Raw genomic sequence first — 23,126 nt, 5'->3', positions numbered from 1 at the left:
GTCCAAGATGGCGCTGTCCTGTAGAGGGGTATGCCGCGGGGCTTCGTTGATCTTACTGTACGGAAAACGACCTGTCGGGGTCAAAGCAAGTCTCTGCACACCTAGACTGGCTTCCACAAAATCCAGGTACTATTTATAACAAGTTCAGAATGATCGATCAAATGTAGGTGGTGGTTTTCGTACCACACAGCTAGATGTTTTTTGCATATAGACTCGTTATGAAATGATATTGATAATGACGTTTCATCATAAATAACACAAATGGGGCTAAGAGAAATATTTCTCATTGTCTATCCTCCTTTCATTTGTTGGCCAGAGAAAAATATTGCATTGGGTCAGGAAATAGTGCCCTGCGACATCATACAACATCTTTATTTATTTATTTATTTATGTGTGTGTGTGTGTGTGTGTGTGTGTGTAGTAGTTTGTGGTTTGTTAGACACTACTCTCCTTCACAAGCCAGACATGGGATCGGTCGAAGCGTTGTTTCCGGTATGAAATGGGCCAATGAGAAATATGAGAGATTCCTGCAACGTCGCTTTCCACGATTTTACGCTCTTTATAACACTTTTATGAGAGGTCAGAGTGAATAATAAATCTTTAAAATGATTACTGATTTTTTTTTTATCCTCAAACCATCACTACCAAATATGTTATGATAGGTTTTATGATTTTCTATAAAGGTTTCCGGCTCCTGTTTCAAGATGGTAAAGAAGTGAGAAGAATCGTAGCCTGCATGCTCAGTGAAAGAACAGAGCACCAGAATTTGCCTTACCGTGATATGGAGAAAATCAGGCAGGTGAGTCAAAGAACTGAAGCAGACATTTATGGGATATATTGCTGTTATAAGTTGTATTAAATTGTTATAATTTTTGTGTGTTGTTTTCAGGTCCGCAGGGACTTAATCAAAGCCATTCCATTGGTCATCTTATCAATACCTCCTTTTGCCAACTATGTGGTCTTCATCCTTATGTGAGTATTTAGGGTCTTACCCTGCTGATTATTCAGTGTTTTGTCTTTTAGCAGTTATGAAGTATTTTTGCATCTTTGAAACTGATTGAATATCGAATGTCTCCCTTACTATCTGTTACTCTTCCATTAATTGATCCAATGATACTTCCACCCTCAAGGATGTGATTTTCCTATATTTATAAAAATTTCTGACCTGAGATGTATGAATTGTCAATCAGAGTGAAAAATTTATGCATTTTAAAGTAATAATAATACATGTATTATTATTATTATTGTAATATAGCAAAGTAATAATGATAATAATAATAATTATTATTGTAGTATAGCTAGGTATTATTAAAAATAATAATTATTATTAATACAAAGCTATATTACAATAACATTTTGCAAAAATGTTTATTTAATTGTTAAATTGTAAACTAAATATTTAAATAAAAGTAAACTATTTTAATAACAATAATAGTTTGTTATTATTAATACTTTTTTTATTTTGCAGTATAATAGTGTTGTTGCAATTTTAGCATTTTTTATGATTTAAGATTAATTTATTGTTTTAAATTAGATGTTTAAAATGATTAATTAAATTAAAATTTAAAATTATTAAATTAATAAAAATTGTAAACATCTAATTTAAAACAATAAATTAATCTTAAATCTGTTATTAAATATGATTTATTTTACAGTAAAATAGTATTAATTTCATAGTAATATTTCTTTATTGATTTTAATTTTCACAATACTGTGTTCATTAATAGTTTAATATATATATATATATATATATATGTATGTACAAGCTTTTTATTTTACAGCATTATATTTTAAATGTAAATAAAAAAATTTAGTTTGTTATTATTATTATTAAATGGGGTAAGGGGTGTTTTTCCTCTTTATTGTACTTAGCTGATCACATGCCTGCATCATCCTCTAGGTACCTCTATCCACGCCAGGTTCTGATCCGGCACTTCTGGACCCCACAGCAGTTGGTGGAGTTTCAGGGGGTGTATCATACCCAGAGAGCCCAGCACTACTGGGCTGTAGTCAAAGGGATGGAGAGAACCTCAACATCGGTCCAAGACAGCCGACTCAAAAGCCGCCTTACAGAGCTCTGCAGTAAGGTAGCCTGAGCTAATTCATTATTTTACATATGTGTAAAATCATAGCCTTTGTTAGTTATTCTATTCAGATTTTAACTTTTTAATAATTATAAATGTGTGTCTGCAGGTCCGAAGTGGAGTCCATCCTGTGGTGTCTGATGTCCATGCAGTGAGAACTTTGTTCTCTGGACCTCCCTTGGGTATCAAGAAAATGTATGCAGATCAGATGGTGAGCTGCAGATAATTGGGTAGTTTAACAATGAACTTCACTTTAAATGTACTTAGTCTTTAGTCTTAGTCTTGCTTAAAATGTATTTGCAGAGACACCTTTGTGCTTTGCTCTTTCTGACGCCCCGTCTCCCAGGCTTCTGGATTGGTCGTCGCTTGAACAGCCATGCCTTAGAACTCATGCAGCTTGACCGTGCCATTGTTCGATTAGGCTTACATCAGCTAAACGACGCAGAACTCAGAGAGGTCAGAGATCACTCCTTATTTTGCCTATTACATTCTGTTAGCAAGCCTTTATTTTGTGATTTTTGAAGAATATTTTTACTTTGCATCTGCTAGGCATGTTACGTGAGAGGGCTGAATCCAGACCGCCTGAGTCCAGGGCAGTGCCGGGAATGGCTCACACAGTGGTTGCAGTTCTCAGCACACCTCAAAGGTACACAAGCCATAAGATCAAGGCTATGTTAGCGCACTAGCATGCTACTTTTATGGTGCATTTATGCCAGGTCATAATTACTAGATGAAAACCTGGACATTTTACTCTGAGCCATTCTTGTCTTTAGAGCAGGAATTATTGTATGTAATAGTAATTTGTAAGTGACAAAATAACAAAACAGGTAACAGCTGTCACGTAAATGTAAAAGGTTATTTAGCCGGACATTATTTTCCCAACTGTTTTTCTACCTTATTGTATTGTACAGTATGTTTATTTCAATTACAAAGCGTATCTTTTAAAGGCTAATTTCTTAACTTTTTTTTTTCTTTCAGAAATAGTACCTCAATAGAACTTACATACACTAAACTTTACAGTTTTTTTGCTATCTATATTCTGAAGTTTTTTTTTTTTACAGTATATTATTTGTCTAAAAACATTTCCTGGCTGCTGACAGTATTTTGTAGATTTATAGAGTGATAAAAACAGATGTCCAAAATCCCCTCCGTGAAAAACATTTACATTTAATGTGAAATAAGAATTTTTAACCTGGCTTTACCAGGGTTCAGATTTCTGTTCTAGAAATGCATGCAAATTAGTGCACATTTAATTAGATAATGCCTTATTTGCATATTTAAACATAACATCTCATTTGCAACATTTCTCAATGCAAATTCGCTGTAGACAATACAAAATGTCAAAAAGTGCATTGCCCAGGATACTGTATCCCATAATGCAGCGCAGTGTCATGAATGAACCAAAATTACTTTTAAACTCTAGTTTTCATTTAACTGCCAAAAAGTACTTTTTACAATACTAGATGAAAACATGGGATAACAGTGTAGCATGTTTATATTAATCATTACAGTCACAATACTTTGAAGTATATTGTGTACTGCACAGTATTCAGTATTTGAGCATAGATGTGCTCTAAAGTTTTCTTTTAAAATCCACTAAATGTTTCTTAATTGGTCTGTAGTGGTTTTTGTTAAATAGCATGAACAAATAGCACAGAAGAGACCACTGTTGTGCTTTTGAAACTGACTTGACAGTTACTGTGTTGCACATTCATTGTGGTATTCCATTTCTTTCCTGTTTGACCAGAGTCCGAGACCTCCCTCTATCTGCACTGTATGGTACTGCTAACTGTAAACTTCCCTAAACACCCACGTCACTGACCTCTGGAGGAAGTAGATGACTTCTCTTCTTAACACCCATCACTGATCATCCACCACCACACCCAAGGCCAAAACACAGTGGGAACAAACAGACTCGTGTATGCAAATCCAAACAGCGCAACAAGCTTTTTTACCATGAGTCTTTTGGCTTAGTCGCACGTTACTTTTATAATGAAGGGATTTTTTTTAGGTTTTAGGAATTATTCTTTAAAAGGGGTGACATGCTTTAAATGTGTTTCTTGGAGATGTATCCAATTTTGTTTACTTCAGTTAGGAACAGATAGGAGGGACATGGTCATTGAAAGATGTCATCGGGATTCTGGAATTTGTCTAATAATTTCATTACTTTTTTTCCCCCATATAGACAGGGTGTGTAATTAATGATGTACATTTAGACTGGGAGATGTTCTAACCACATCGGAGACAAAAAGCACACTGAACATAAGCCAAATGCATCCATTTGGAACTAAAGGTCATTGGTCTTATATTGAAACACTTTCATTCTGAATATTTATTCTACTAACAAGTTGTTCATGCACAGTCATTTGTGAATTGCATTTTGAGCCATTTTGTACCTTTGTTTAAAACCTGCACTGACAAGCATCACCTATTACATTCATTTTTCTAGTGTCTCTCTCGGGTTTAACATGTTTTACTATAAAAACCCATTTTTATGTTTTAAATTTGATGTGAGAACTGAAAAGAGGTTTACAGCCTTTAAAAATACTGGAGATAAAGTGTATTCCTTAATATATTATTAAGCTATGTTCTATAATGCTGCATATACTTATTTTAATTGCATTTATTTATTTTTGAGTTCTAAAGACTACATAAACAATATGGCACCATATTCCTGTCCTATCCAATAAGAAGCTGTTTGCTGTGAGCACTGGGCTATTTGATCATGGCATTTATGTTATGCTAAAGGAGTCTTGACAAGTTCTGAAATAACTTGATCTTCTTATTCAGCCTTTTAACAGGTGCCTTTTACTTAAGAACACAGGTACAAATGAGGTGCAGTTCATGCCGTTATCTTTATATGTTGCCAAATGTGTTGCATTATTTAGTTTTTGTATAAAGAGGCAATGCTGTTTGGTTCGGTGTTAAAGTACATAGTTAATGTAGTATGAAAAGATCGGAACTTCTATTAAAAGACTTCGAACTTTATCTCTGTTTCGCATCCCTCATTAAGGTAACACTGATTCACCAACAACACAGTAGTAAACGTAAATAAATAATATTTAAGTTCATTATATTTAAGACAAGGACAAGCTTGTTCGGAACATTTTATTCCTTATTTCAACACAAATGTTTTATAAATGTATCAAATTTGTCATATCAGTAATTAACTGATTGTTGTCCTGTAACCCAAAGGAATGTCACTGCAATAAAGATCAAGTTTAAAACAATGTCTAAAGTATAAATCAGAGACTTAACAGGAGACTAATCTACTGGATTATTCACAGAAGCACAGAAGTCATAGATTTTTAATTCTCAAAGAAAATGAGTACTGTCAACTTACACAGCAAGGGGGAAAATAGTTTATAATAGAATAATAGTTTTAAAAACACCTGAACAGTCTCTAAGAGCTTTAAGTGATGTGCTGATATGGATGAAGTGCTGTAACTACATGATCACATGACCTCATAGCCGCTGCGGATGGCTCGCATGAGAATGCAGGACAACACAATGCCTGTGATCTACAAAAAGCCAAACAATTTTATTGGTTAGTGTATGAAGAAGGGGAGTTTGCATTGATGTTTTGATGTGCATATAATAGGAAAACCAATCTTGCAGTTCTTACCTGCACAAATGCAATGACCAGAGCTGCCACGATGATCCACAGGACATTTTCCTTTAGAAGTTTGTCCAGAATGGGCTGACATCCCTGTCAAACAAACACAAAAACAAAACCAAATCAAACACAAAAAAGTGTTCATCCCACATATTCTGTCCAATAAACAATATGTTATTTAAAAAAGTAAATTTAAACACTAAATTAGATTTTTAGCTATGAGGACTTTCTTTGTAAAAATGCCATAATACAGAAGAGACAGCTTGCAGAAGTGACAGTGTCTTACCTGTGTGTAGATTTTGTTGGCATCATGGATAGCTCCATTACCACATGTCTTAGTGATATTTTTACAGCAGGTGTCTGGGACTGAATTGGAAGGGATGAATTTCGCTTTCGACCAATCGTCAGAGGAGTTTCCTCCACAGCACTTCAACTAGAAGAAAGATATTTCAAATTCATATTTAGCTTATTGTAATTATATATATATATCAATATATAATACAATAAATGGGCGAAAAAAATCTAAACTAAATATACAAAAACATAAATAGTTATTCATCTATTGCACAAAAACAACTAATATAACATAAAAATGATTAACTTGCGCAAGCATAGGCAGTTTTTATTTATAACACGTGTTTGCCGCGTTGAGCAATGTAGACAATCACAGACATATCTGTTGATTTCAGGAACGCAATGGCCAATCAAAGGTGTTTAAGTAATCCACTCACCGCTCAAAAGTTCTTGTGCAGTGCTGAAAACTGTGCGCTCACAAATCCTCTCATTATAACACACAAAGTGTGGATTCATTGTGCATATATTCATTGTGTTATAACAGAGCTTTATGAGATCTCAATGAACTGAGATGTCAGATTTTAAGCGATATTAAAGGGAGCCCCAGAACGTATTCTGCCATACAAAACCATGCACGTAGCAGCCCATGCTTACTTGTCTGTTAAAATAACAGTGAACAGTGGTTTGTGAATGTTGATGCTTAGCCTAAATAATTTTATTGGGAGCGTTCATATGAGCACAGCAGCAGTCTTTAGGCCTGCTGTCGGCATTTAGGCTTGCTGTAATTGTAAGCATTAATTAATGCGTTAACGCGTTATCTTGCCCAGCCCTAATATATACACACGTGGTCAGAATTGTTGGTACCCTTGGTAAATATAATCAAAGACGGCTGTGGAAATGGATATTATCTATTATTAAAAAAAAAAAAAAAATCACAAAAATGAAGATTCATTGGAGAATAAGAATATAAAATGGGGGGGGATATATCATTATGAAATGTTTTTCTCTAATACACATTGGACACAATTAACAGCACCGTTTTATTCAATACTTTTTGAAACCTCCATCTGCCAGTTTAACAGCTCTAAATTTTCTCCTAATGCCTGATGAGGTTAGAGAACACCTGACAAGAGATCAGAGACCATTCCTTCATCCAGAATCACTCCAGACCCTTCAGAGTCACAGCTCCATGACGGTGCTGCTTCTCTTCAGTTCACCCCACTCATTTTCTACAGGGTTCAGGTCAGAGGACTGGAATGGCCATAGCAGAAGCTTGGTTTTGTGCTCAGTGAACCATTTTTGTGTTGTTTTTGAGGTTTGTTCAAATACCAACAGATAAAAAAATCAATAAGTGACTGACTCTGTTAGAACTCTTATTCTTGTTTGGATCTTCCAACTGGACAATAATCCAAACAAGAATAAGATTTCTAACAGAGTCAGTCACTTATTGATTTTTTATCTGTTGGTATTTGATAGAATCCATGATGCCATATGTCTAAACAAAATGTCCAGGACCTCCAGCAGAAACATAGGCCCACAACATTAAAAATACAGCAGTATATTTGTGCACATGGGGTACTTTTTATGCCGGTGTTCACCAAACCCATCTTCAGTGTTTCCAGCTAAAAAGCTCATTATTTAGTTTCATCTGACAAAAGAAGCCAGTCCCATTTGAAGTTCCAGTCATGTCTGATAACTGAATATGCTGGAGATTGCTTTTTTGATGAAAGCATTTTCTTTTCTTAATTTTTTTCTTGAAGCCCTCCCAAACAACATGTGGTGATGTAGGTGCAGTTTGATAATATTTCTAAGGTTTTCTGACCCCGAAACTCTTTTCTGCAATTCTCCAGCTGTGATCCTTGAAGAGTCTTAAAAAAGTTTAGGAAACCCGTTGCCTTAAAATTTTTTAAGTGAATAATAATAAAAAAAAATAAGTTAAGTCAGCTTGTCACTTTTTACAGTGTAGGCTATATGACATTGAGATGACAGCGCTAATGCAATACGCATCGCCGCGGACGAGTAGCTGAGTATCTCTTCAGCAAGCAGACATGCAAACTGCCATGAATGAAACTGAAAGTAAGACGCAGACGATCAACACAATACTCTTCATTAAAAGTATAAGACAAACTTATCTTTCCAGTGCTGATGCCACGTGCTCTCCTATTGCGGTCTTTGATCTTGAAATGAGCTGATAATTAATAAAATGCAGCGCATTTATGCACTTCCCATGCGCAGAATGATGCGCTTGAAGCAGCACGGAGTCACAGCGCGCAGCTCCGCATAGAGAAGTTCGAAGCACAAAGGAAAGAGATATTGGTGCGTAGCTTATTAAATCTGTGCATAGTTTATTGATCCTTTTCGTTTAACAGTTTTAACTCTCAGTTATTGAGCGCTCTTGGATAGAGTTTCATCGTCTTGACTGTCTTCACCGAACGGGACACAGTTTGAATGCTGAACGGAGGATGTCACATGACCATTTATGCAGGTACAACCATAGATATGTATAGGTAGAATCCCTATTATATAGATTGCGAACGCATCAGTGTGCTTGGAGCGGTCGAATGGGGAATTTACCCATACGTATCAATGGGTACAATAACGAGCATGCTGAATGTGAGTAGCCACGCCATCGTTTTCAAAAGTCTCCGTTTTGGTCTATTTACACTGAACGCAACCCCAGAGTTTTCAAACTAAAATAGGGTCTGCAGCGTTTTCAAAAGTCTCCGTTTTCGACCTTGAAAATGCCAGAGTAGTGTAAACTAGGGATGTAACAATTACCGGTTTGACGATCGTCAAGTCACCTTTATTTATATAGCGCTTTTAATAGGGGTGGGCGATATGGCAAAAATATCATATCACAATTTTTTTTTTGAAATATCACGATTCTTTGTCATGTTGGTTTTACTATTTTGTCTGAGCAGTACAGACAAAATAATTTCCCTATTATAAAAAAAAAAGCCTTTCAAGGTTACAAATATAAAAAAAGAATGGTGGATATTTAGGCCAAAGTGGGCGAAGATAAAAATCTTTGTTATTAAAAATAAGAACAAAGATACACATTACAAATACACATAATATACAAGTAAAACAAACCCATTTATACAAGTGAATATACAAGTAAAACAAAACCATTTTTTCCGAACCGATCCGATCCTGAAAATTATGCCGATACCGATCCAATCCGATACAGCGCAGTTTTTTTTTTTATCGATGTAGAATTTCTATTCTTCTGTGTGTCTGTGTGTGTCACTCTTTTGTGTGTTAAACACAATCTACTACATATAGATAACGTCATTTTAATGAAAAATAACAAATGAAAAAATATATAATCATAATCTATGATAAAAAATACTATTATAAACTTGGTTTATAATACAGTAAAAGATACTCTAGAAAAATCATGGGTGCACAATAATTTTATAAAACCTAGTGAAACATTTTTATTTACAATTAAAAGTGAATAAGTGTAGGACTAAATCTGGTGAAATTATACACATTGCTCTTTGAAATGTTGTAAAATACATTCATGAAAAAACAAGCAAATACATTTATATATAAATATATAGGCTACTATAAAATTAAAAGACATTTCTTTTAAATCTATAGCACAGTAATGAAGGCAGCAACATATGATAGATAGGACAGAACAAGAAAGACTGTTAATAATCTTTCATTGCGCAAAAGTATTATAATAAGTAAGGCTCCAATATAGAGCAGCAGAAAGCTTTTATGCACATTTCGTGCGCAGAATGATGCGCTTGAAGCGACACGGAGTCACAGCGCGCAAAGGGACAAAGTACAAAGGGAAGAGATATTGATGCATAGTGTATTAAATCTATGCCTACGTTTATTAATCCTTTTCTTTTAACAGTTTTAAACCTCAGTAACTGTGTGCTCGTGAAGATAGTTTGACTGTAGTAACCGAATGCGACACGCAGTTTGATTGCTGAATGGAGGATGACAGACAGCCGCGGCGGAGAGAAGAGTTTACCTGAAGTTGAATTTAAAGACTTAAATATTCATCTGTATCTCAGATTAAACTATGGAACAGCTTCAGAACACTTGAAATATAGTGCACGAAAACTTTATGGTGCTTTATAATGTTTTTGTGCCTTTCGTGGGGCTCAACAATAACACAGAATAGTATACGGACAATATCGGATTTGGATCGGTCTAGTCTGATCGATACCCGATCCACAGAAAATCATCGGTATCGATACCGATCCTGAGTATGGGATCGATGCATCCCTAGTTTTAAACCTGAATGAGTTTCTTTCTTCTGCTGAACATAAATGCTATTTTGAAGAATGTGGATAACCAAACAGTTGCTTGTCCACAGTGACTTCCATAGTTTTTATTTCTTGCTATCAAATTCAATGTGAACCAGCAACTGTTTGGTTACCCACGTTCTTTAAAATATCTTGTTTTGTGTTCAGCACAAGAAAGAAATTAATACAGGTTTTGGACAACATGGGAGTAAATAATGACAAATTAAATTTCAGGGTGAACTATCCCTTTAATGAAAGTGGGGCAGCATGTTTAGTACTGTCCCTTTAAGACCTGCGCGCATCTAACAGGCATGCATCCATTTTTCTCTCAACTGTTTACTTTCATTTTAGACATAACCAACTGAGTCTATATGTAAACCTTGTGTGTTTTGACAGCAGCGCAAAAGATAACTTAGTTGAGTAATCAGGCGCTATTAGACATGCTTTTTAGTGAGTGACAGAATGGAGAAAAAACCTTGTACTGGGAGAAACCAGGCTCAATTGGGGGGCCAGTTCTCCTCTGGCCAGACGAAATCCTCAGTTCAATTCCAACCCCAGCCATGTCAGATTGTGCAAACGGCTTATCTGATTCCCGTGGCCTTGTCCCGATGGGGCATTTTAATTTATAATTTAACACATTTGTTATATTTGTGTTTTATTCATTATTTGAAGTTTTTCATTTATATGATTTATTCATTTGCTATAATTGTAATGTATAGTTTAATGCATTTATTGTTTCTCTGTCTATTTTTATAATATATATTTGTTTATTATCATTTTAATTTATAGTTTAATTAATAGTTTAAACGATAAATCATGATATAATTCCCCATGGTTAGTATTACCGTTTCATATTTTAATTATCATTAAAACCGTATTCGATTACCGTGATTTGAACAACTCACAATAAATAAATACTGTTCAGTACAAAGCACAGATTTAAGTAATAGTCTCACGTGCGCACAGCATGCAGAGTAGTTTCGTTTTGAGTGAAAATAGGGCAGAAAAGCTGGGAGGTTTTAAAAGAAGTGCTACGGGAATTATAGAAATGAATATGTTAATTAATGAATTATATAAATGTACCTCTGAAGGTTCAAACTGTCTTCAGAAACGATTCGATGGCATTTTGTTTTCATCTTCACTCCATGTAATACATAAAGGAAGTGTTTTTAATCGTAATCTTGCTTTGTCCACGGAACTTATGTGGATTCTACACAAACAATTCAGAAAAGTTATCTAGAATTATTTATGGAGCAGATAAAATACATATAATCATTTATTAATCAATTATCATTTTGCTTTAACCCTTTTCTTTATTTAAAGGCTGAAATGTGAGGTTTACCTTATGAAACTTTTTCAAAGCTTTATTTGAACATTTACATTAGATATTTGAACATGCTATTAAACTGTTTTCAGTCAAGTTGTCATTTATAATCCGAACATAATTGGTAACGTTATTGTTTTAGTGATTATGCAAACAAAAGTAATTTTTTTTGTTGATTTTTTAAATATAAAACTTGAAGTGATTTGTGTGTCGGTACTTTTTGAACATCTCCAGCACATTTTAACAATACTGTGATAATACTGATAATCGTGATAATTTTGGTCACTATAATCGTGATAAGAAATTTTCATACCATTGCATCCCTAGTGTAAACGATAGGCGTATCCGTAGCAAAAGTTATGCGTTTCAAAACAAAAACGCACTAGTGTAAACGGGGCCTTAATTATTGCCCTGATGGTGGAAATAGGAATTTTCACTGCTCTAGCTCTTTTCTTAAAGCCACCTCACTAATTTGTGAAACTCAATTATCTTTTGCTGCACATCAGAAATATATTCTTTGGTTTTTCTCATTGTGATGGATGATTAATTTGGAATTTGGGCTTTGCTTTCCCTCCTATTTATATTTCTGTGAAACAGGAAGCCATGGCTGGATAATTTCATGTTCATAATCATGCTGGAGAGCTCAAAATTGTGAATTGTGAATATTCCTGTAGCTCAAATAGTAGAGCATGGTGCTAGCAACGCAAGGTCATGGGTTCGATTCCCAGGGAAAGCAAGAGCTGATAAAATGTAAAAACTGTAACTTGAATGCAGTGTAAGTCGCTTTGGATAAAAGCGTCTGCTAAATGCATAAATGTAAATGAATATTAATGGGAATATATTTCAGATATATTTTACTCATAAGAATTTTTAGGGGTACCAGTAATTGTGTCCAACATGTATTTGAGAAAAAACATTTCATAATGATATTTCCTCCATTTTAAATTCTTATTCCCCAATGAAAGCTTAGATTTTTGTGATTTTTTTAAATAAAAGATCAAAAGGATTAACAATGCACATTTTTTTTTTCACAGCCTTCTTTGATCATATTTACCAAAGGTACCAAAAATTCTGGCCACGTGTGTGTGTGTATATATGTATATATCTATCCATCTATCTATATATACACTGTATATATATATATATATATATATATATATATATATATATATATATATATGTGTGTGTGTGTGTGTGTGTGTGTGTGTGTGTGTGTGTGTATATATATATATATATATATATATATATATATATATATATATATATATACACACACACACACACACAGTGCCCTCCGTAAGTATTGGAACAGTAAAGACAAAATTGCTCTGTGGCTGTGGAGTCAAGACATTTACAAATATGATTAAAAGATGAATATGAGACAAAATTACAGAATGTCACATTTTATTATTAGCCGTTTCAACACATACATGTTTTACCAAATAAAAAGAACAGCACTTTTAGAGTTCATCCCACTCATTGATGTGAGCATAAGTATTGAGACAGTTGAACATAAGGCAGATATAAAAGATTAAAAGCTATTATTTAGTTGCAGATCCCTTGCGCACAATCACAGCAGTGAGTCTGTGACCCATAGACATCACCAGACTCTTGGTCTCATCCTTTGAAATACTTTTCCCAGCCTTTAATGCAGCCAATTCCAATTGTTGCTTGTTTTGGGGATTTTCTGCCTTTACTCTCCTCTCCAGCTGGTGAAATTCATGTTCAGTCGGATTTAAATCTGGAGATTGACTTGGGCAATCTAAGACTTTCCATTTCTTTGCCCTTATAAATTCCTTGACTGAACTGGCAGGGTGTTTTGGGTCATTGTCCTGATGCAATATGAAGCACTTCCCAATGAATCTGGTGGCATTTTCTTGAATACTGGTAGGCAAGATGGTTTTGTACCCTTCCAAATTCATTCTGCTACTGTCATCATATATTAAGTCATCAGTAAAGTTGAGAGGGCCTGTTCCAGAAGCAGCCATGCATGCCCATGCCATGACACCACCTCCACCATGCTTTACAGATGAGGCTGTATGCTTAGGATTATTTGCAGTTCCCTTTTTTCTCCACACGTTTGCTTTCCCATCACTTAGATAAAGGTTCATCTTTGTCTCATCGGTCCATAAACACAGTTCCAAAACTCTTCTGGCTCACCTTTGTGCTTTTTTTGCAAACTCTAATCTTGCCTTTCTATTTTTGGTGCTGGTCAGGTTTGCATCTTGCTGTGTAGCATCTGTAATTCTGTGTCAAAGTCTCCTGAGGACAGTAGATTGTCAGAGCATCATCCCAGCTTACTGGAAGTTGTTGGTGATTTTACAGACACGTTTTTAGGGTTAATTTTCACAGCTTTTATGATTTGTCTGTCATCAACTACTGTTGTTTTCTCAGCCGATCAGGTAGTTGTTGGTTGCTGGTGTCGCTGCTGTTTTCCAAACTCTTGATTTCTCCATACCCTTTGTTTTTGCTAGAGCTCTAATTGACTTCCTCTTTTCTTTTAGCATCCAAATTGCTTACTTTTCTCTCAAAGTCAGCTCCCTCATCTTCATCCTGGTTTGTGTGTCATCATCGAATGCAAGATTCAGAATACAGAAGTAATGGATATAACTGATACGACACATCCCTGCTTTTAATATCTGAAGAATTAATGCAACAGGACACAGCTGATCACTTAATACTTGTCTCAATACTTATGCTCACATCAGATAGAGGGATGAAACTCTAAAAGTGCTGACCTTCTTAGCTGGTAAAACATCTATGTGTTGAATCACCCAATAATAAAACGTGACATTCTGTAGTTTTGCATCATATTCATCTTTTAATCATATTTGTAAATGTCTTGAATCCACAGCCAACAGAGCAATTTTGTCTTTACTGTTCCAATACTTTTGGAGGGCACTATATATATATATATATATATATATATATATATATATATATATATATATATATATATATATATATATATATATATATATATATATATATATATAAATAATTAAGCACATATCTAAAGTAACATTTAGCCACATAACAGCACAAGAGGAAGCAGGATGTCAGTTTAGTGTCAACAGACGGCACTGAGCAAACAAAATGGGAGAAACTCTTGAGACACGATCATGTCATCGAAGCAGGTTCACAGGCCTTGTTTGGACAAGCAGCACAGCCAAAATGTAAGAGGTATGGGTTTACTAACCTGTTGCTGTATGCTATCCATGGCTTCATGGTTTTCTGTTTCATTGTATCCTGCGATCATGCTGTGAAAGCCTTCATTCAGCCGATCATTCAGCTGCAGAGAAAGAGAAATTATTATTACCCAAATGGTACTAGGAAAGAGATTAATAAAAATGAAGCGCTAATGAGAAGAGTGCTCACATTCCTACGGAATATATATCCAGCGATGGCAGCTCCGATTTCAATGATGACGATGAGGGAGAGAATAACAGCAAACTAGGAGAGAATAAATAAAAGAGATGTGACTGATAAAGGTGATATAACTAGGAATAGCATTTCATATTCCATAACTAGAATAGCATTTCAAAGATTTTAATGATTTTATTGAGAGCTGGTAGGTGCTGTGCTACTGTATTTGAGTAGGCATAAAGTGGCACATTCTGAAGCACCAGTTCATTGTAACTGTTTGATTTCCATTTTAGTCAAATGTGCAGATACACATCTATTCTTCAAATTAAGTGTTGTATAAAAAGGAATCTGGTTTGTCCTGTTGGCCATGTGTTGACCATGTCAAAAAAGACATGCTGCAGCTTTACAATACAATAGTCTGTAAACAAATGCATCAGCAGCAAGTTACTGGAATTAAAGTCTAGATGTAGTGTAATAGTGTAAATGTGTACCAATTTTCTTGTACATTTTGATTTCATGCAGACTTTAAATATTGTCCATTATTTACTTTTTTAGCACACATTGCTAGTCTTGAGGTGCACAATTAATCCATGCAAGTTAATCTACTGAAAAAAATACAAATTTGTCTTGGTAATCTTTAATCAAAATCTGAACATTGGCTTCCACTCTGGAATGGCATTCCTTCTCTGATGACGTCAGTTTCACAGCTTGCCCAGACTATCCTTAAACACTCTCCTCACCGGTAAGCGTGGACTTGAATATTAGTGTGCTTCACCATTAAACTTAACCCCACATATAAACTTCATATTTCAGTCAGTCAACAGTTCATTTTCACAAGTACACTTGCACTTACATACATTGCAACATTGTCTACTACCCCAGTACATGCCAGATTTGATCATATTTATAATTTTTACATTAATACTCATAATTTTACATACACTTCCCAAATCTTTAATGTTAATCTATTTACATATTTAAATGTATGACATATAATAAAATAATTAAATTAGAAAATAAATACCACTAATGCACAACTTGGAAAAATCACCATTTATGTCGTCATTTTTTTTTTATATATATTAAAATCTGGAAAAATTTGGAAATATAAATATATGTGCATTATAGCAACTGAAATTTTTAACAGCTGACTTCTGCATAGGGTACAATAAAATCAAAACAAACCTAACAATTAAAAGCAAAATGCATGGATTTCAGCACTACTTCTTATTTACGAATTTCAAAGCCTCTTACTGGTAAAGTAACCAATAAAGGTAAATGTCATGTCATACATGGTGACTAGGCATTTGTTTACAATGAGCTTGTGATCTAATACCGAAGAATTAAAAATAAATGGTGCAAACTAATTTTAGCCCCTAGTGCAAACAGCTGAAACAACCCTACCCATTAAATTACATTTACTTGAATCCCTGAATCTCATTATATGCACTAGAACATGATCATTTTCATCACACATTCTTACCGTTGTGATCATGCACTGACTCTCTTTCCAGGCACCACAGCAGCCAAAGAATGCGATGAAGAAGATGACGACTCCCACCACTATGAGCACCAGAGCAGACTCGAAGTATCCTTTGAGGAAGGGCGTGGAGTTGATAGAAACTTTAGCCAATACCCCCAGAACTATTAAGGCCAGGCCACACAGCTAGCGATAAGAGATAGAGAGAGGAAGTGAGAGGAAAAACAGTGACTTTAAAAGACTCTTCTATAATAATTGAGTTATTCCTCATTCTGTAGTTAAACTGACATTAACCTGCAAATAACTTACATTTTTAAACTTACAACAGTCACTTATTTACTATTATAATAACACCACATTATGCATAATTGCAATATGCAGAAAAATAAACAGCTAGTTGTAACTAGGTGCGGGTAAGTTATTAGAACTATGCGAGTCATTGAAAATTTCAGTACAGTAATTTGTCATTGGCGATGGCTTGAAATATCTGTTCATCATGCTCTGTAAAGTTTGTCAGCAATCAGGAAATTAGTTACAAACCATTATTATCACACAGATAAAGTACTGTGTAAATGTCTCTTAAGTAAAGTAGGACTGATCAGCACAGCTGATCAACATGTAAAGGATGTTTAGTAATACGTATATGTTGGCTGTACAAATGAAGGATGCATGGACGTCTCGCAGCAAGTCAACAACCCAGATCAACTTTTATGACTATACCGATCTGGCTAACATACAAAGCAACACCCTTGTAAATATTTGAGGGTAATAAGTAACAGCGGGTACCTGAACAAAACTGACAAAGAGAAAACAACAGGAGGATGAATCCTGATGAGTGAAATAAAGATATACGTTGAAATTGCCAATAATTATGTAAAGAAACACATGACATTGTCCAAAATAAGGAGTGGTATTTAATTGTCTATTATCAGCCCATATTCCGTTTGGCCTTTGGCTTTTTTTACTGAATGAGTCACAGACTAACGTTGATATGGGGAAAGTCACATGATAGGAAGATCAGTCACATGACTGAGACTGAACTTTTAAATTTCTCTTGCTTTCACTGAAGAGGTCCTAGCACAGCTCAGTAGTTTTTCCTGAATTTGTTTTTCTTCTTTTTTAGTTCAAAATGTTGTTGCCTCAAAGCAAACACAACTGTAATTCTTAAAATCACTGGAATGGTTAATGGCTAAATGTTTGGTTTGTATCAGGAAATGCACCAAAAGTGAAATAAAAAAAAATCTAAAATTAACAGAAACTGAACTTTTCATTATTATTTTAAAAAATTAAAAATCGTAACATCCCTTATACAAGAAAACAAGATCCCTTGTTTTGTGTTTTCAAACATTACAGTTATGATGTCATATTCAGACACATCGAAATTTCCCTGGGAAAGTTACATTAGTTCCACACATGTACCGTTTTTAAACCCATCTGAACTGTACACTTTTTTGCAATTGTGGAAATATATTTTAAAAACATTTCTCATTTATTTTGATGTTCACGGAATACCAAAACTAAAGTAATATTTCTTGTGCCACAAATCATTTGTTTAAATTATAATTACAATCTTCATTAGTCATTTTCACCAAGTTTCTGAGTAAACCGTTCAAGTACTGTGTGGTACACTAGAATAAACAGAAAATTAACTATAAAACTTAAAACAAAAATAAGGTGAGGTGAATCCCAGAAAGTGCTTAAAATGGCCACTGCAATCGCAACATCAAGACACTTAAATAATTCCTTACAATAATTATATACATAATAAAGCTCAAATGTAGGCTACTTTAAGAAATTAAATATATCCTTACAGCGCAACAGAAACTAATTTCAGTGCGCTTGTCTGATCACAGGAAGCATAGATGATATAGGTGCTAAAATGAGCTTGTGGCCTTGTGTAGATCCCCATCAAAGTATATGTGAAAAACAAGCTGTCAGCTCATACAAGTACATGGCCATTAGCAACTATGTTGTCAATTTGAAGGATAGAGTGCTGTACATGCAAGAATGTTTTTTTCTTTCAGAAAACACACCACTAAATGCTCAGGTTACGCTTTAAACAGAGTGTGTGGTGTGCACATTTACACCAGGGAATGCTTAGACACCAAACAATAACAACAACAGCACAAGATGAAAGCATGAGAAAGCAGTGTGTTGTGTGATCAAACTTGCTGGGATAAAGTGAGTGCTATTTTCCATGACCTAAAAGGAAGCCTACATTATCAGTGAGCTGCTGAAGGACAGCCATAAACTCTTTAATCCCCAAAGTCAACTAACAGCGAAGTGTTAACAACAAAACTACATTTCTGCATTAAGCACACTTTAATTGTATGCCTTGAAATTGTTGAGTCTTTCTACAAGTTAGGAGGGTAAATAAATTAAATTGAGTTCAACACAACATTCTCATTAGCTTTAAGCATGTAATGCGAAGGTTTGCCCAGTTGCTGAGTAAACACCCGTGCTCGTGAGTGATTGGTCTTTGAAAGGCTTTCCTGTAGCTTAAATAGTAGAGCATGGAGCTAGCAACGCCAAGGTCATGGGTTCGATTCCCAGGGAAAGCAAGAGCTGATAAAATGTAAAAACTGTAACATGAATGCAATGTAAGTCGCTTTGGATAAAAGTGTCTGCTAAATGCATAAATGTAAATGTAAGCTGACAAAACCAGGAAACACATTCCTGAATGTTGTTAAAGTTTTTGGATTTCCACTCTGAGTCAATAAAAGAGGATTTTATTGACAGGAAAATACAATTCCTTGACAGGAAAAACTGTGCCATAGTTAGTGTCACTACGAACACTCAAAACTTCACTCTGAGGGGTTTTTTTTGGGGGGTTTTCTTGAAATACCACAAGATTTATATGAGAAGTAAAGAAAAAAACTGTCCACTTTACTTCTCCTTTTTACTTCAAAGCACCTCACTAAACTAAAGTCAACGTGAAGCAGCATGAATTAAAAAATAGAAAAAGTAAAAAGGGAAGGTTAGGAAAGCATTTCATATCAATCTTTTCACAATAAAGTCTCCAGGTAACATACAATAAGCCAACTATAATTCAGGAATATGGGTCAGCAGTTATAACACAAGCCTTAACTAACGCAAAATGTGATGGGAAATAATACAGGTATTATTTGTTACTCACCCAGAAGATGAAATTAAAAAAAAAGAGCAGGTATTTGATGCATTTCGCTCCACCTTCTACAGCCATGGTGCTTTTCAATTAAATCCTGTGGAAAAATTAAGGTAAAAACACAGGACAAAATATCACTGGACAGTAACTCAAGATACAAACAAAAGATTAACTACGTTTTTTATTATTATTATTATCATGTAAAATTATTTGTGTGAAAGATGTGAACTAAATGACTATAGTCAAAATAAATGTTAGTAAAATGTTGGTTTTGGACACTAAGGCCTAATATGATATTAGTCCTCATTCTCTTTAACCAGACCAAAAAGTAAATTAATCAGGTAAAATTTAGCATAAAAAATGCTAAAACTGTTAAGTAACAACAACAAGTAAAACCGTGAGAAAGGTGAAACTGGTTATTACCTCATCTGACTGCAGTCACGAGACTAATAATCACCAGAGTTAATTTGATGTTTTAAACAAATTGTGACTGTTTACTGTCAAATTGGCTTTTAAAGACTACACGATCTTTAACTGAGTCGCTAAGCCAGTTGTAAATAAATAATAAATATGCAACGTAAATAAAGTTTTGGAGTATGACGACGTTCAACTCTAACTTCTTTTTGTCCTCGTGTGTTATACAAACGCCTTATTCTTACCCAAATCCTTAACTTTACAAGGCTTTACATGATGGTATTTTAAATTTGATAAAACACAGGTTTCGCATGTTTAAAAAAAACACCAATGTCTGAAGTTTTGAAGACTTTTAGGGCCTCGCTCTTTTAGAAAAGACTTGAAATTCAAACTACGACACAAGAAAATCGCGAAGGAAAGAGAAAACAACGTGACTATTCACTGGGTTACGCGTGTAATTTCGAGGATTTTAAACTAACGTTAATTACCTAAGAAAACAGACAACGAGTACTACTTATAAGTGAAGAGAAAGTGAGACATTCGCTTCAATCTCGACGTTACTCGAAACATTTCCGTTAAAGTTGAAGTAGAAGTGTGGCGCGCCTGTCGAGGAAAAGCATCGGTGAGAAATAAAGACGCAATAACGTTACCTCTGGTCAAAATGTCAAGTCTAGCGTGTAGAAAACCTGTAGAGTGCGGAACTGGATGCTATCTGTCCAAACAACAGCACGCGGATATGAGAAGTCGACTGTGTAAAAGGGATCCCTTCTTGTAAGTGCACCCCACCCCTTACTGCAGAAGAGGCTGAGCCAGTGAGCCTAGTACAGAAATCATTGGTTTACGCTAAAACTGCTCACTTGTTTAAAAATCCTTTTGATATCTGGTTGCAGCACACACACATAAAGAGAATCTACGCAGATTTTCTTCCCTCAAATGTTAAACACCTCCTCGATCATCAATCAACTGATTAAATTGCCCAAAACAGTTCAAATAGTTTATAATGGTTAAATTATCATTTTAAAGGTGCACTCAGTATTTTTACTAATTAAAAAGGGTTTTAATTCGGCTATCAGCTGTTTTATTCTACATTAAGAGCACCATGTTGACATCACATGCTGAATAATAATATATCTAAGCATATTGTTTTTCTAAAGTTTATTATATGGATGAGTGTATTATCAGTAAACAACATATTTTTACACCAGTATGTGTCAGAATTAAGTCTGGTTTGTTTGATAGGGACAATGCATGTTAATGAACATTTGTAGTAATACAGAATGTAAACAGGCTGGATTATAGCAGCATTGCTAATTTACATCCGCAGTCCCTAGGCAGGTAAAAACACAAACTCAAATACACATACAACAGTACATAAAAACTAATATCCCAACACATTTTAAAATTTCTAAGTAAAATGTTTACACAACTGATTCGTCATAAGCTATTTTTTTAAATGATCTTTAAAGGTATGATAATTAGAACATTGTCTTATTGACTGCGGTAGGCTATTCCATAATTACTCCCTATTACAGATAATACTTTCTGTCCAAAGACGTTCGCCTATACGGCACCTCACAGTCCCCTCTAATAATAGACCAAGTACCAGTACTGCATCTATCCTCGGTTTTATAAATACTTTTAACGGAGGGGGAGCAAGCCCATACAAGACCTTATAAATAAAACATGCATAATTAAAATTTTTATACATTTTCAAAACTCAATAGATTGTTTTTGTAAAATGTTACAGTGATGAAATTACAGTTTTTTTAATCTAACACTTTTATCGCCTTCTTATACAATGATTCTATTGTCTTTAGAGTTGTGTCACTTATGAATGACCAACTATTAAAACATAGTCAATATGAGAAAAGATCATTGAGTGTAAATACAACCTAGCAGCATCGACTGTCAAAAATGGCCTAATGTACTTGAAATTCTTTAGATTTAATTTTATATTAGACAACTTTTCGCATGACTTTTAAAAGTTAAAGTCACCCCAAGGTATGTAAACTCTTTAACAATTTCAAGCTCCTCCCCTCTCAGGAATACCTTAGAATGTGTCATCTCTACTGGTTGTTTTGCAAACATCATACACTGTTTTTTTGTGTGTTCAATAATAAACCTGATTTGGTAAGCCATTCCTGAACATTGGTCATAGCAGAAGTCAAAGTAGTCAAAGCTTTTTCAAAGTTATTAGCATGGGTAAAAATTATTACATCGTCTGCATACAACTGAACATTTACATCTTTACACTCCTGGTACTTATACTCCAGGCATTAATATAAAGTCAAAATAAAATTGGTCCCAAGATGGAGCCTTGTGGAACCCCCTTGGGGCAAGCGAAGTATGAAGACGCTGTACCATCAATACACACACATTGTTTTCTATTAAAAAGATAAGATTTTATCCAAAGTATAGCCTCTTCCGAAAAATTTTAATTTGCTAGTTTAGATAAAAGAACCTGATGGTCAACAGTGTCAAATTGCCTTCCTTAAATCTAAGAAAACAGCACCCACACACAAGTTCCTATCTAACACGCATTTGACTTTCTCAACAAACAGACAATTTGCTGATTCTGTTGAATAATTACTGTGAAAACCAAATTGCATTGGATGTAAAGAAGTGAAACCATTATTTAGATGATTAGTCAAAAGCTTAGCTACCCATTTTTCTGCTACCTTAGATATAATCAGAAGGATACTAATTGGCCTATAGTTACTCAAATTAGTTTTGTCTCCAGATTTATAAATTGGGGTAACTACAGCCACCTTCCAAGCTGATGGAGCAACTGCTTACCTAAATGACAAATTTACCATATGTGTTATTGGGCCTACTAAGGAATCTTTAATATATTTAAAAAAAATATATATATCAGTCCCGTAGGCATCCTTTGCTTTAAAGCTTTTTAATGCATACTAGCTACTTCTAGTTCAGTTACTTCCTCTATTTGAAAAATAGGTTGAGCACAATTAATAGGACTATAAGTAATATCTTTTAAGGTAGAAAGCGGAGTTATTTCGTTAACTGAATTTAAAAAAAACATGCATTAAAATTAGTAGCTATAGTTGAATCTTTTACTAAAATATTATTAATTTTAAGTTCAAAACTTTTATCCATATTCTTTTGTTTACCAACTAGTTTATTAATAGTTTGCCA

General features: G+C 34.5%; 2 protein-coding genes across 4 annotated transcripts; one reads left to right on the top strand and one right to left on the bottom strand.

The window, feature by feature from the left end:
- The first annotated feature begins 1 nt into the window (after window position 1).
- LOC306859979 (LETM1 domain-containing protein 1-like) lies at window positions 2-5,307 on the top strand. Of its 2 annotated transcripts, none has more exons than XM_079401449.1 (9): window positions 2-126; window positions 422-579; window positions 684-799; window positions 890-972; window positions 1,901-2,087; window positions 2,194-2,295; window positions 2,388-2,540; window positions 2,634-2,730; window positions 3,832-5,307. In XM_079401449.1, the coding sequence occupies exons 1-9, from the start codon at window positions 8-10 to the stop codon at window positions 3,903-3,905; spliced, it is 1,089 nt and encodes a 362-aa protein (XP_079257575.1). In that variant the 5' UTR covers window positions 2-7; the 3' UTR covers window positions 3,906-5,307. The 2 variants fall into 2 exon arrangements, with proteins under 2 accessions (XP_079257575.1, XP_079257574.1); XM_079401448.1 differs by having other exon boundaries at window positions 663-799.
- Window positions 4,874-20,953, bottom strand: LOC306859980 (CD63 antigen-like). Of its 2 annotated transcripts, none has more exons than XM_079401450.1 (8): window positions 20,621-20,953; window positions 19,569-19,653; window positions 16,436-16,618; window positions 14,965-15,039; window positions 14,786-14,878; window positions 5,987-6,133; window positions 5,710-5,793; window positions 4,874-5,605 (listed from the first exon to the last, which is right to left on the bottom strand). In XM_079401450.1, the coding sequence occupies exons 2-8, from the start codon at window positions 19,632-19,634 to the stop codon at window positions 5,540-5,542; spliced, it is 714 nt and encodes a 237-aa protein (XP_079257576.1). In that variant the 5' UTR covers window positions 19,635-19,653; window positions 20,621-20,953; the 3' UTR covers window positions 4,874-5,539. The 2 variants fall into 2 exon arrangements, with proteins under 2 accessions (XP_079257576.1, XP_079257577.1); XM_079401451.1 differs by having other exon boundaries at window positions 5,174-5,605; window positions 19,980-20,698.
- Window positions 20,954-23,126: the final 2,173 nt, after the last annotated feature.

Source organism: Barbus barbus, assembly GCF_936440315.1.
Source record: "Barbus barbus genome assembly, chromosome: 40".
NCBI lineage: Eukaryota > Metazoa > Chordata > Actinopteri > Cypriniformes > Cyprinidae > Barbus > Barbus barbus.
This window is presented reverse-complemented; position numbering and strand designations above follow the sequence as displayed.

Coding starts and splice junctions, on each gene's coding strand:
- LOC306859979 (XM_079401448.1), top strand. CDS start 8: ATGGCGCTGTCCTGTAGAGGGGTATGCCGCGGGGCTTCGTTGATCTTA. Junction 973..1,900: donor TATGTGGTCTTCATCCTTAT/GTGAGTATTTAG, acceptor ATCATCCTCTAG/GTACCTCTATCCACGCCAGG. Junction 2,088..2,193: donor TTACAGAGCTCTGCAGTAAG/GTAGCCTGAGCT, acceptor GTGTGTCTGCAG/GTCCGAAGTGGAGTCCATCC.
- LOC306859980 (XM_079401450.1), bottom strand. CDS start 19,634: ATGGCTGTAGAAGGTGGAGCGAAATGCATCAAATACCTGCTCTTTTTT. Junction 6,134..14,785: donor TGGATAGCATACAGCAACAG/GTTAGTAAACCC, acceptor TCTTTCTTCTAG/TTGAAGTGCTGTGGAGGAAA. Junction 5,606..5,709: donor TGGTCATTGCATTTGTGCAG/GTAAGAACTGCA, acceptor GGCTTTTTGTAG/ATCACAGGCATTGTGTTGTC.